The sequence below is a fragment of the Ambystoma mexicanum genome, chromosome 6q, assembly GCF_040938575.1.
Source record: "Ambystoma mexicanum isolate Mex_15411 chromosome 6q, UKY_AmexF1_1, whole genome shotgun sequence".
In the NCBI taxonomy this organism is placed as follows: domain Eukaryota; kingdom Metazoa; phylum Chordata; class Amphibia; order Caudata; family Ambystomatidae; genus Ambystoma; species Ambystoma mexicanum.
The window spans coordinates 1054553539-1054568751 of NC_090937.1; the positions used below are offsets into that span (position 1 = coordinate 1054553539).

Sequence of the window (15213 nt, forward strand, 5' to 3'; positions counted from 1 at the left end):
TTGAATGTCAGGCTCTGCATCAAGTGCAGGGGTTGACGCTCCATCAACTGCCTGAAACATAGTACTTGCATTAGTGAGGATTACAATAGTGAAAACATAACACACACCTGGGGTCGACAGCACAGGTACATATCAACGGCTAACCACAAATGAAACATTGTGTAGAACAATCAAACGACTAGAATTCCAGCTCTGATGATGACGCTCGATGGAGCTGTCAGTATCCATACCTCCTGCTGGTGAAGAACATCTAGAAATGTTGTAGATGTGGCGGACGCTTCAGCATCTCCCTGAAAGACAGTACTTGCATTAGTATGGATAACACTAATTATAACTGAAAACAAACACCAGTGGACGATGACTAAGGTGTGTATCAATTGGAAAGCACTAACCAAACATTCGGTAAAATAATTACACGATAAAATAAAACTATTACTTGACATGCATAAAACAAGTCTGTAGCGGATTAGCCTAGTAAGATTACCTGATACGCGCTAGAAGTGGTTGATCACTGCGACCACGTCAAGGATGTAGAATGTTCTTGCTTCAGATTCAAGGGATAGTCAAGAAGTTGTAAAGGTAAATTAATGATTGATAATGAAATGCCAATATTAAAAATAGCCATGTAAGGCGACAGAATACTTGAAAAATGCTCAATACAGCACAGTTCCCTGTTCCCATATATATACACATTGCATTTGTGGGTTATGAAATCGAAAAAGAATATATTGATGAATGTCATTATTCAAAAAACTATACACTCATATCAATATCGAAATTATTAGAAGGGATAGAACACCTACAATATCAATTAATCCGTTCGGCTACCTACACACTACCGCAAGGCCTAAAGCTAAATCCAGACACTTGACTCACCGGTGGCGGAATGTGGATGAATAGAGTGGGAATAGCATTTGAGCAATTTCAGTGTCGTTTGCCGTTTATTCTTCTTTGTTACCCAAGATGTTGTGTACATGTCCAAGGAAAAGTGCCGGCTGCAGATCACCCCTCTTGTCCTGTAAGACTTGTTGGACTCTACTTTCCAGCTCATCCAGTGGATATCTGCAATGTCTGACCCATTCTCTTATTTGATCAACAGTTTTCGGGAATACATGCATTGTAGTGCCTTCAGATTTCGCATGGGTCTTCGAAGGGCAACCGCTAATCGAACAGGCAGGCATTTTTGATAAATCTGAAAAGTAAATATCGACATTATTATACAATCTTCAAGACTAAAGATTTGATACAAAAGTAAATGAATCATACAATGATCAATGCAAGGTTTGTTTTGGTCGCAGGAACTATACCAGTTCATTATGTGCGGCTTAGTATTTGCATAGTTTGCAGAAATGTATAAATGATGTGACTAAAATCTGAACATGTGACTCGTCCCTTGGATGTTCTGTCTTGCACGAGAAGGAAACATGCTTATATTATAGACTGGACCCCCGAAGGATGCAATTCGATGACAATAGACACAGATGAAAATAAATAGATCTATTGATAGCATAGCAATGGAAACTCAAGTCAATAGCAATGAGACCAATGAACATAGCACTATTGTGTACTCTACTCGCAAATAGAAATGTAAAAATCTGCGAAATATGACTAGGATACATGGCCTTACCTTGACCAACAAACAGTTGGATTCAGCAAGCAGAGCAGTATGTTGCAGGAGAATAGGTGGGTGGCCACAGGTAGCACACTGATGGGTTTGCTCTAAGCGGTCACAGAAGTTCACGGATAGCACGAAGATGAGCAGATTAGCGTAGATCTCAGTGGTTGCCAGGTAACACGTTCAGGAGTAGACTTGCAAAGCACAAAGATGTTCTCATGAGACATATCAATTGGTTTATAAAGTATTAGAAACAGGGTTGTGTTTGTAAATGAATGACGTATGTATGTCGTGGTCTTAGGGGGGGCAGCCTGCTTCAAGGGGAGGCCTGGCTGGAGACACGGGGTCTGAGGAGGCCATGTGACCGATGGCCCCTTGGCGTGGGATACCTTTTGAAGTGTACATGCTGTTTGGCACCTTGGCCGTTTGCGCCCGTCACAGCCCCCCATGCCAGCGCTCATCCCCGGGTGCGAACCGCCTTTGATAGAGGGGGGTGGGATGGATGGGCCTGGGGCGTGCAGATAAGGCACAGGAAGACTGCTGAATAGAGACACACTTATGTGGATTGCAGGGGGGCGGCCTGCTTCAAGGGGAGGCCTAGCTGGAGACACCGGGTCTGAGGAGGCCATGTGACCGATGGCCCCTTGGCGTGGGATACCTTTTGAAGTGTACATGCAGTTTGGCACCTTGGCCTTTCGCGCCCCTGACAGCCCCCCATACCAGCGCTCATCCACTGGCGCGAACCGCCTTTGATAGTATATCGTTGCTTATCAATAACAAATGCCACATACCGGAGATTCTTGTGAGCACAGACCCACACTTCAACCGGTGTATTATAGTGGTCAAGACCCTAAGGCCTGTATAATCCAATGGTAATTGTTAGTATAGATATATGTGTGACTTTTATAGAGACATAACCTACTGAAAGACTTTGAACAAGTGTTATTTAGTGCATGCATTATCGAGAATATGTTATGTTCGCTTAGATAGATAGTGACCACCCTGCTTCACAGCGACCAGACCTTCACCCATTCGGAGCACAGATGTCTGACGTCCATCCTTGAATGGAGACACGCTTGATTCATTTAAAAAATCAAAACAACCGTTGTTAAAATATATGTGGTGTTTTATTTTGTATCTTATTTTCATGACACAAAAATACAAGACTTTAAAGATTATACAGGTCAGGCTGCAGCACAGCGAGAGAAAATCCCCTGTACTGACCGCTGTCACTCGGGAACGTTTTTCTAATGGCATGAACAGCACAAGCGGGTATCACTCTTCGAACGCGGTGTCCAAGCCTCCCGTGGAGCCACCATGTAAAGGAACGATAGGCCACCAGCCTGTACCACCTGTGAAAAGGAATGAAACAAACTGTTTTTAAATGACCAAGATAAGTTTAATAAACGTTTGTTGTCAATGACAATTCTTGTAACTAACGGCATTCTGCATGGACAAATGCTATCTAGACAATGCACACTATTGAACGACTTACATGCGTTACAATGATATGTAGATGTAATTTTGGATATAGTAGAAGAACATGAAATAGGAGTGGCATGACAAGCAGAGTATACTTACTCGTTACTCGGATTACGAGGACGAACAGTTGCGTGAAGTTTGTGCATAAACACCATCATTATTCTCAACACGGCCCGTGTGAGGCAGGCTGCCCTGAAGTCTGGCAGCTCGGTGATGCATTGCGGTCGTGGCTCGCCTTCCGAAATGTAGGCCAGGCATCCCGAGTTTTCTCGGCAGCAGCAGTTCTCGTCCTCGGTTGGCATTAGCTCGCACCGATTGCATGTGCGCCAGGTGGAGACGCCATCCATGCGACTAGGCCCAGGCTCTTCATCTGTTGATTCGTCCTGCCAACTGCCGTCCGAATCCCCATCGTTTTCGCGTGCTTCCCTTTCCAGTAGTTCCTCCTCGGTATACTCGGGCTCGTACATGTAGGGCATTATTGTAGCCATTGTGTGGTAAACAAAGTAAAATAATTTACTGAGATGGTACAGGTGTTCACACGGGCTACAAGCGGCGAAGGTAGCTGACCAGAGCACAGAAACGAGTCACAGAATACTCTAAGTAACACAGAGAGAGGAATGGAATCGAAAATCTGCTCTGTGTTGTGAAACGGTCTGTTTATACTTATTGAGGAAAGAGGCGTCCTGCCATTTCCATGGCGACACGTCATTAGCTGAAGCGCAGCGAATGTTGACACAAGACGTGCTTAGGTGTTGGGAAATGGGCGGTACAAGTCTGCTGATGACAGGCTCAGGGGCGGGGGATATGATTTAGTGCCGCAAAAGCAGGTCAGCCAGGGCGATGGGGGGAAATGATAGGATTATCACAAAATGGCAGCTCCCCGGTGCTTGTTTTCGCGTGCGTTTAATGGACGAAAACTCGGGTAAGTGTCATGATGCCTACCTCCAAGGAGCCAGGTCCGACCCAGCAACCCCAGAGGCAGGCATCATTTCCCCCAGGGGAGTGCCAGCGGGCCCAAGATGGGGCCCTTTGGACTCAGTCCTGGCACCTTAGGCGCCAGGCTCATGTTGGACCTCTGTCCTGGCGCCTTAGGTACCAGGCTCATAAAGCTAGACATGTGTTCAAGTGTTTTAATGTGCACTTACCTGATGCAGACCATGCTGCCACATCCAGGCCCTCTTGATGCCTGAATAGGAACTACTTTACCTGTGGGACTACTTTCCACCCGGGTGTGGTCGGGGAAGGATACATACCTGATTGGAGGGAGGATACACACTTGGAACTTCTTCCAAAGCTATTTAAACCACACCCGATCAGCAACTCACGCTTCACGTTGTTCTGCTCCTGCATCTGGACTTCAGCCACGCCTGTCAGCATCCTGGGTCACCTGCAAAGGGAGACAAGAGACCTACCAGCTAATCTGCACCACAGAGACATCACCGACGATCCTGAAAGGGAAGACATCATTTTTAAAAGCATTTCGTTACGATCGCTGCAGCGCTGCATTTCACTCACCTTTCCTGGGTTCCTCCATCTTCAGCAGCGATCATCCGGATACACAGCCACTTCCCAGAGCCTAGAGAAAAAGACAAGAACAAGAGGTGAGAGAAGGAAGGGAATAGGAAAAGCTCAGTTTCCTTCTAAGACTTATCTGTTGGGTCATTGCCATTTCATTTCGGGTCTTGCTGCTTCCAAGCAGGACCCCCGCCCCTATGGGGAAAAAAGACAGACATTAGATGAGCGAATGCAAAAACATTACCTGAGCGCTCATCTAGGACTTACCAGATCTTTACTGGAACTGCACGTTTCACTTCGGGTCGGCGCCATATCTCCGGCATTCCGAACCCCGGCCCCTATGGGGAAAAGACATCAACATCAGGGCTTTGTTGCAAGAAGTCTCCAAAGGAATCTTCATTCATCACCTGAAAAAAGACAATGAACATTATTATTTAAAGCTTGAACTTTTGAACTTGCAACAGAACTTTTACAGCGCCTTACCAGTATAATCAAGCTTACCTGAACTCCCATCCAACCTTAATCAAGTGAAGTAACTGGGTTCAACGCGCCCCTGCGTCAGAAGCAGGATGGAGAGCTTGTCCTTTCAGACCCTAAGGTGAGACTTCACGGGGAATCGTGGAAGGGTATCGTGGAGGGTTGGAAGAGAGTGGGAGGCTTGAGCATAACTCAGTCAGTAGGTAATACTCCCTTTTCACGCACAGGAGTATATTCCTATGAGCCGGAGAAGCCAGAGTAGAGGGCCCTTCCTGTCCATCTTCAGAGTCCTGCGCTTCACCATTGAAGAAGCATCAACACTCGAAGCCAGACCTGCGCCTCCGTGGGAATCAGGTGAGCGTTACAGTAAGGTCCATAGGAATGTTTTCTAAAATCGAGCCACTTAGGCTTAAAAAAACATGGCCGACCCGTAGGGACAATAAAAATGTTTACTAGACCATGCCTTTAAGTGCCTGGCAGAGATCACTTGGTAAGAGTGGTCAACTGCCAATACAATAAGTGCAGGCCTGTGAGACAGCACAGGCCAGTGGCCGCCCAAAGGAAAGTGCTGGGAGTGGGCGGAGGCTGAAGGTGTTTGGGGGGCCAGGACACAAGGTCCCAGGTCACCAATCTCAGCAACCGTGGGGCTTAGCAAGGGTGGGAGAGAGGGAAGGAGGAGATGAAAAGGAAAGTTCGAGGAGCTTCTGGAATTTGAGAAGATCCGACTCAAGACAGAGAGGAAGGGGAGGCTGTTCCAGAGGAGGGAGCCAGCCGAGGAAAGAGATTGGTCACCAGCTCGCTGTTTAGAGAAGCGATTGACATGCAGAGATTTGGTGCTGGAGGAGTGTAAAGATCTAGAGGCAGAGTATTTGGTGAGAGCCATTTGTAGATAGCACAGTCCCTGGCCCCAGACAGCCTCAGCGATGATACAGAGGGATTTGAATTTGATCCTTGCAGCAAACGGGAGCCAGTGTTGAGATTTTAGGGCTGGAGAGATGCGGTCCTTGGGCTTCAGACCAAGAATAAGACTTGCAGGCCTATTCTGGATAAGCTGGAGGGGACATAGAGAGGAAATAGGGTAGATTGAGTAAGAGGCTGCTGCAGTAGTCCAGACTAGAGATTTCCAGAGCTCTAGAGACAATGGGTTTTTGCAGGAAAGTGAGGAAAGGAAGGATTCCTTTGAGGATGTGGAGTTTAAAGTGGGCCTTCTTGGCAAGGTCCTGGATGTGAGGGAGGAAGGAAAGAGGAGTCGAATATGACTACAAGGTTTCTGGCTTCATTTGAAGGGTAAGGGGGTGCGCCCACAGAGGGTGGCCGGATTGAAGGGAACAGGAGTCACAATGGGATAGATCTAAGTCTTGCTGGCATGAGGTAGAGATCATTGGGGGCACACCAGGGCTCGACGGCAGATAGGCAGTCTGGAATGATGGAAGAAGTACGGAGGGGACCAGAGGATAGTTTGAAGAAGAGCGGTCTGTCATCTGCAAAACAATGGAAGTAAGGGGAAGCAAGACAAAGCTAGTAAACTTCAGTGCAGACAGGCTGAAAGAAAATGGCTCTCCTTGTATTCTGAGGAAGCTAAAATTGCCTTTCGCAACGTTCTCACCTCCTACCATAAAGAAATTGTTAATGCCAAGAAAGTCTACTTCAGTCATACGGTTGAGAACGCTCTGAACAAACCCAAGGACCTTTTCGATCTGGTAAATTTGCTCTCTACTCCAGAGATTGTCCTCCAGTGCCACCTTCACAGGACCTAGGCGATACACTCTCCTCCTTTTTTGTAGACAAGATATCCACTATTAGCGACACCATTAAAGCTGAAGCTGATGTATACCCTTCTGGAAAGATACATATTGAACCTCCTCCCACCTTAGGGGCCTGGTCTTGCTTCCCCCATTTCTCTGATGCCGACATCCTTATTGCTATTCAGCACCTTAAAATCGGCCTCCCCAGCGGACGCCATACCCCTGGCTCTGCTAAAGGAACTATCTGCTGACATGATCACCTACATTTCTTCTGCGGTCAATCATTCCTTTGCCACAGGCGTCATTCCGACTTCACTTAAACATGCTTTAGTCATTCCCTTATTGAAAAAGGCCTTTTTGGATCCTACAGTACTTTCTAACTACCGGCCAATCTCCCTCCTGCCCTGTATTATGAAAGTTGTGAAAGCGTTGGTCGCTCCTCTGTTGTCTAAATTAGTCGAGTCCTTTCAGTTCTTTCAATCTGGTTTTTGTCCAGGGCGGGGCATGGATTCCTGTTCTTAATTCCGTGCTTGACGACCTGTTACATCTGGTGGACCAGGGCGGTGTCGGAGCCGTCCAGCTTCTGGATCTATTGGCGGCTTTCGACACGGTGGATCACCTCACCCTGATTTCTCGTATGTCCGCCGCCGGCTTGGACCAAGTCCTTGACTGGTTCACAGCATTTCTTGCCGACTGCTCCAAGTCCGTCTCTCTTCCTCCTTTCCGTTCTTCTCCAGTTTCCATGGTTTGTGGGGTTCCTCAGGGATCGGCACTCTCCGCTATTCTTTTCAATGTCTACATTAGACTTTTCCTTCTTCTTCAATTTCATGGTTTTCGCTACTATTCCTATGCGGACTACACGCAGATCATTGTCCGGCTTGACCTGACTCTGCCTGAAACTTGTGCCAGTCTGCGGAAATGCTTGGAGGATCTGGGCAGCTGGATGTCATCCAACTGGCTGAAGCTCAATGCTGGCAAGCCTGAGGTACTGGTTGTCGGTGCATCCTCCCCCCAGCGGTTCTGGACCTCTGAATTCTGGCCACTCTCCCTAGGATCTCTCCCCATGCCAGTATCATCGGTCAGAAATCTAGGGGTTAGTTTCTCTGCCTCTCTGGCCATGGAAGAACAGGTGGCGGCAGTATGCAAGGGTGGCCATTTCAAACTTTGGATCTTACGGAAGGTACTCCCTTTTATCCCTACAGCCTGCCAAGCCCTTGTGGTGGCTGCCTTGGTATTAAGTAGCTTGGACTACTGTAACTCACTTTATCTGGGCCAACCTCTCTAACTAAACGTCTGCAGTTCCTTCAAAATGCAGCTGCCAGATCTATCCTCTGCCCGTCCTTCGGCACTCATATGTCTCTGCTACTGAGGCAACTGCACTGGCTCCCCGTAGTGGCCAGTGTCATGTTTAAATCTATGTGTATGGTCCACCGAGCTTTCTATGGTATTGGAGCGGAGTATCTTCAAGCCAAATTTGTGCACTACATCCCTCCCCGCACCCTACATTCTCAGTCAGCCCTTCTTGTGGATCCCCGGCACAGGCTGGCTCGTTCAGGTGGTTGTGCCTTTTCTACTGTAGCCGCTAATGCCTGGAACAAACTTCTGCATGCTCTGCGAAGCACTGCTGATCATTTCTGCTTTCGATGTAAATTGAAAACATTATTATTCTAATGGCTCTCCTCCTCGTTTTGTTTCTGCTAGCTGCCACTAGCGCCATGCCGCCTCTGGCGTACGTGCGCTCAATAAATTCCTATAGCATAACATAACAGGGGAGAAAGTGGAAATTAGGTGTGCAAGCGGAGGAAGATAGATGTTAAAGAGCCAGAGAGAAAGGTTGGAGCCCTACGGAACATCAGAGGTGGGAGAGGAGAAAGAGCCCAGGATAACCTGGGAGGGACAGCCAGTGAGGAAGGAGGTCAGCCAGTCCAGTGCCCGCTTCGAGATACAAAGGGTATTGTGGAGCAGTTTTATGAGGATGGAGTGCTTGACGGTTTCAAATGCAGAGGAGAGATCAAGTAAAATGAGAGCAGCTAGGGAGTTAGAGTCAAGAGATGCAAGCAGTTCTTCACAGCTGTTCAGGAGAGCCGTTTCCGTATCTCTGGATGCTTGGATTCCAGATGGTCATGTAGGCAACCGACAGGCACAGTATGCTTGGTCAGTTTGGGGAAGACCAGCTTCTCCAAGATTTTCATAACAAAGGGGGTGATAGAGATGGTTAGCTGGATAAAAGGGGTCGGTAGAAGGTTTTTTCAGTAGGGTGCACACAAGAGTGCTTGAGGAAAGAGGGGAAAGACCCAGTAGCAAGGGAGGGATTACAGAAATCAGCAAGTGCAGGGGCAAGAGAGCCGATATTGTCCTTAATAGTTCTGGAAGAACAGGGGGAGACCTGTTTGGAGGAGACCTTCAAAGAGCAGACGACTCTAGTGACCTTATTGGATGTGATAGGAGAGAAAGGCAGAGAATGGATGGAAGGCCGTATGTGGCAGGGGGATGCAAAGCGAAGAGAGGGAAAAGGATGAGAGTGCTCAGGATGGATTGAGTTTTTGCAGTGAAGTGTGTGGTCAATGCATTGCAGGGAGTCTGAGAGGGAAGAGGCGAGATGGCCACTGTGGGAGGGTTGGATAGTTCCTTGTAGATTTTGAAGAGTTCAGCCATGTTGTTGGATGCACCAGAGACGTGAGCCTGGATGTGGGCCCTTTTCTTGGAATGAATGGAGAGTCTGTACTGCCTTTTGAGAAGGCGACAGGCCAGTTTGACAGAGTGAGCCTGAGGTCTTCCACTTCTGTTCCGCAGCTCTGCACTTGCGTTTCAGGGCTGCAAGTTCAGAATCGTACCAGGTGTTACGCTTGGTGGCATGTTTCATGCAGATCCTAATGACTGGTGCAAGAATGTTGAGAGCGTTAGTGATGGCAAGATGGAGGTTGCTGAGAGCTTAGTGAGATGTGGAGTCTGCAGTGGGAGGAGAGGGGGATGAAGAGGGATGCAAAGGCAGCAGCTGGCACTCGTTTCATCGGGCAGATGTCAGTTAATGAGGTTCGCAGAGCTGGGGGAGGTGAGGTCAGATGGCAGAGATGACCCAGGTGAGATGAGGGAGTGGTCTGACCCAGAGAATGGTGTGGTGAATGGGGCAAGGAGAAAAATATCAGTGTGGATCAAGGCATTGAGAGTGTGTCCAGTTAAGTGGGAAGGACCAGAGGGGAGAATGGAGAGGGAGAGCGATGTGCAGATGTTACTGAAGAGAGTGGACGCCGTGATTGGTGAGTCAAGGTGGATGTTGAAGTCACCCAGGAGAAGGAGTTTAAAGGTAGATGTGAGGAGAGAGGAAGAGAAATCAGCCCAAACTGAGAGGAACATGGTGATAGAGCCAGGTGGCGTGTAGATAGTGGCAATGGTCAGGGAGGAAATGGGAGAGATGACCAGTTTACAGGCAAGGCTCTTGAAGGAGGAGTATTGCTGGGTGGGTTTGAGGGAAGAAGGGACCCACTCAGGGAAGATCAGGACAACCCCACCGCCAGCACGGTAAGTGGGAGGCATGGAGATGATCTTGTAGCAATAAGGGAGAAGGGAGTCAAAAGCAGTGACTGAACTGGCAATGAACCATGTCTCGGTAAGAGCGAGGATATCGAGGTCAAGGTCTTCAAGGAGGAGGCAGATGTCAGCAGAGTGTTTGATACCAGAGCGTGCATTACGCGTGGCTAGATGCAGCAGGTCACTGCCTTTGAAGGTTTTCCGATTAGGGGTACAGGGGCATGGTACACCAGTCGGAGGAGGGGGGCAGAGACAGAGGAATAAGGAGTAGCAGGTGTAGGAAGGAAGTTGATGAGGGACACCATTCTATGGTGATCACCATTTATTTTCATTAGTTCAATGTGTGTCTTTCGTTATTAACTAATTGTATATTATGATACATTTTAAAACATATGATATAGAATAGTTCATCAATGATGGTCCTAAAAATGCAGATGTAGTAGACAGTCTTATGTAGCACTGCATTAACCGGACACTTTTTTGTTAACATTACTCCCTTAGTTATTAGTCTTTTCTTACATGAAATGTATTATGTCAACCATCTATCTCCGAAGGTGTGTAAATCTCCATCATTTATTTAAAAAAAGAAATAGTTGTGACGCCCATTTGCAGAAACCACTTGCAGAAATTGCAGTATTAGAAACGTTAACATACCAAGGCAGCCATTGCCCAACCAGTCTTGTTGTAGATGAATTCCAAATTGTTTCTTCTCAGGTACAGGAGCCCTCCAACAAGTGATACTAACAGGGCTAATGCAATTGTCCCAGAGTAGTTAGGAGGTCTAAATACCCGTATCTGTCAGAAAACAATACAAGAAAGAAATTCAGTGTTGATATTTAACTGCAAACCTCCACTGATATGTATTTCTATTTGTAGCTATTAAAGTACAAACATATATGTTCTAACATACATTTCTTACAGAAGGCATTAACAGAGTGAAAGTATTCCTTGCATAGGGAGCAATTACAAAAAACACGTGTGCATTGGATAAGGTAAAGATGGTGATGAAGAGGTAAAACATAGGAAGATAGGCCAAGGACACAGGCAAGTGGGGAAATAATATTTTGACATTAAAAGCCTAAGACCATTGTGTATATACACAATTGTAATTCGCATTGTGTAATCATGTGAGCCAAATAAAAGATGTGGGTTTGGCTGGTCAGTTGAGATAGGAGGGCGAAGAGAAGTATAGCGGTCACCTTTAATCGGAAGGAGGTGTTTTTTTAAGTCATACATTGAGCAGTTCAAACAATGTAATGGCGTTGATGAACAGCGAGAGCATTCCAGTAGAAAGTGGCAATTACTGATGAAAAACACAAGTGGGAGGGAGAATAGGGAAGAGCGATGCAAATAGGTTGCAGGGTGGTGAGGATATTAGAGTTAGAACAGGAGAGTACAGTGAGAGGCTGTCAGTGAGGCAGTGGCTTGGAAGACAAAGACGGGGAACAGCGAGTTATAGAGTGTGATTTTCATGGAGAGACGTCCAGCGTGGGGATAGTGGGTACAGGTGGTAGAGGATTTGGGAAGGTGGAAGCACATTTGAGAACTTTGTTGAGAGGAATTGAATGGAAGACCAAGAGGTAGGTTCACCCAGTAGTCCAGCATGCTGAGCACAAGAGTAGAGATTGGTGTTTTAGTCAACCGCTGAGTCGGGTGTTAATGGATTTTAAGGGTTGAGCCCTGCTGCGGGATCAGTAGCTATATATGGAAGAGTTTCAGGACACAGTCGACAAGAACATGTTGCTATTTAAGTGTAGGAGTGTCCACATGCCAAGACGGATGGACAGTGATTCATTAGTTAGTTTGGCAACTATACTACATTGCCTCAAAGATGCACATTTGCATGTTACTGATCATTTCACGCAAACACGTAATATAACCTGACTATCAAATAATATACGTTAAAAAAAAAACTTTGCAATTGATTGAGAAACTGAAAAATGTTTTGTGTCATTCAAAAAGTGATGCATGAACAATGTCTTCCTCTAAATCGGAATTTCTGCCCAGCCTTGCTCACCATATTTGGTGTTCCAGCAAAACCCATAGGACTAACGAGAAGCCAGTAATGGCGTTGGAATCCCTGCTGCATGTTCAGACAGGGTTCTGTTCAGTAGGCGAATAAGAGTCTTTACATCTCCCCTTGAGATGTGATGTGCTGTGCTCTGAAAGGTTTCTGATCCCTACAAATGGACCGGATCACTTTCTCTTTGTGGGTTTGTTCAAATGCAAGAGCAGATGGTGTTGTGGAAAAGCCCACAACTTGTGTTTTAGAGGAGTTGTGGTGGATTTGGAGGAATGTGGTAATAGGTGTTGCCACTGCATTAGATTTAAATGCTTATTGATAACCGTTTGTCCCTTTTTGCTTGTCTATTTAGTAAGCACTCATTCACGTTCATGCCAAACTGAAAAGCACATCCAAATAATCTCAGCTTATCTCTGTTCCTTTTCCCACTCGTGTTTCCCCAAAAAGAGCACACAAAAAACAACATAAATACATTTTTATTTGGCTCTCTGTCTTGAAAAACGTTTTCCAAGTTTCCCCTTACATTGAAGGGAAAAACATACTTCCTGTGTATTGGTCATCTCCCCGTGTGTGCCTGTGAACCCTTGTTTTGCTCTCTAGCCTATCACTTAGCTTGTTGATTTTATTGTGTTAGCCTTGCTTAGAAAGGAATTGAAATTACAAAATAGGGCAGGAGTTTGTATCTGGAGGCATCAGGGTGAGGGAACCAAGACTTTCTTTTTCTTTTCGCTGCAGTTATGGGGAACAGGTTCTCTGCCCTATGGGCACCAATCCTTCTGCTGCTCTTACACTTCATAGGAATGTGACCCTATCTTCTCCCACTTTACAGGTAACGTGTTGGCAGCAATTGGGGGTAAACTCTGGCCTGTTTGCACCCCTTCCGTGTATTTCTCTTGCAGCTTGGGAGAGAACGATAAGGTACACCTCCATCATGTTGCTGATAAGGCATATGTGGTGGACCTGGGAGGAAATTGTTGCCCCAACCCCTGCATAACGTTATAAAACAAAACTAATATCTCCCCACCTACATGAGTTGAAAGAAAACTACATGCAAGAAAAGACTAACAACGATTGCTCACATCTTTGCAGTGCCACGTGGTATGACACCGTGCTAAAGACTAGTATTCACTCTGCAGAACCTTACTGAAGTTCTCTCACCAGTAACCAGTCCCTTTACCACCTCAACCCCTTACTGTCACTCCAGGACACATTGCTGCTGTGACATACCTCTAGTGACTGATATCATTGTTGACTCCCTACTAGTATGGAATTTCATTGGCATTAAAGCTAGTAAATTGTTGTTCTCGATCACTGAAAACACGACGATTAATCATTCCCTGCTTCACAACAGCTGAAAACATGTGTGTCCTGGTACCTGCTGAAGTTAGCACAGATTGAAGCACACATGATGTTTAGCATCTACTCTACATTTCCAGGAAACTCATTTTCTGTTACAAATGGTTTCAAATGCAATAATTCGTTTGGCAAATACGCATGAATAGCAGCATTAAATGCATTCTTGCACACTTACAAAATTGCAACCATCTGAACAAGGGTTTCATAAAACCCACCATCTGCGATATCAATGACGAAATGGCGCATTTATGCTGCAATTAGGATTTTCAAACAGTTTTAACAGATGTTGTGATGTTATATCACCTCACATTCTTTGACACATTTCCACCCCTAGCACCTTCTATTTTTAGCCCAGTTGGATTCAGTGGCTTTGGGCATTTCCCATTAGGTGTCTACCACCACACAGTGCTTGTTCTTCCATTAATGACAGAATACTAGCTTAAAAATTCCCATTCTTACATAGCAGTATTTTTCATGGTGTGGAAGAAAACTGCATTTATGTTGGAAATGGTACCTGCTTTCTGAGTATATGTGTAAGTGTCAGTTATCAGCCATGCAGGTTCGCAGGACACCCAAAACAATTCAGTGCAATGTGGCCTATGAAATGGATTCTGGATTAATGCCTTTTTGCAAAACAATGAATTGTGCAATAGGATCATGCAATCTATTCAAATTGTGATCTTCTCGCAAAATAAAAGCGACTCTGGCAGAGGACGGAGTGACTCCTGTATTATTTGGGCACCATCACTCTGAGCTTGAAGAGAAGTAATTTCTGTTCTTTTGTCACCTTCTTGCTTAGTCACAAATGATAGGGTTGAATGGTGTGGAAGAAGGTGTCTAGCTACTGCACCCCTGCCCCCCCCCCACTGCCACGCGGTTAGGCTCCTACCTAACTGATGGCCATCTGGCAATACAGTCAGTAAGTGCCAGAATAATGCAGAGGTCTGTTGCACCTTGACTGCCAAAAAACTACAACACTCACAATGCTGCTGGGGAACTAAGGAATGTTTGTACGGATCCGTCAGGTGTTGAGCATTCCCCTCCTCCTCAGAGCACATTTCAGGCTGTTCCACGATGCCAATAGGCTGTAGAAGAGGGGCTTAGTAGAAGTTGAGGTTTGATCTGTAAATAGAGTAACATCGTACCACCCTTAAAACACGTGGTGATTTATATAGTGATTCACGTTGGATTCCTCTAGCACCAAAATGATGTAATAATTAATGTGACTAGTGCATTGCACATGAGCTATCCTCACAGCTCCATAATAATTCCCAATGTGCTTCTTTCATATGCATTTCACGGTGACAGTCCTCCTTGACAGTCCTCCCCTGCAGGAAGCAAATTTATTCACATACCAATGATGAGGGGATCACCGTCATGGGTGTAGACTTGTGCCTGTATAGCCATTTCTCTAAGGTAAGGCACATGAGCAGAGTCCTCAGAATTGTGCTTGTTATGATAAATCTGTATAT

At 46.0% G+C, this 15213-nt stretch overlaps 1 protein-coding gene across 2 annotated transcripts in view; it reads right to left on the reverse strand.

Annotated features, from left to right (window-relative positions):
* TUSC3 (tumor suppressor candidate 3) overlaps positions 1-15213 on the reverse strand; it is a 1343405-nt gene that overhangs the window by 764876 nt on the left and 563316 nt on the right. For both annotated transcript variants that reach the window (XM_069631593.1, XM_069631594.1), the window contains exon 5: positions 11017-11157. In XM_069631593.1, the coding sequence (XP_069487694.1) occupies positions 11017-11157 (141 nt within the window). The remainder of the gene's footprint in view (positions 1-11016; positions 11158-15213) is intronic.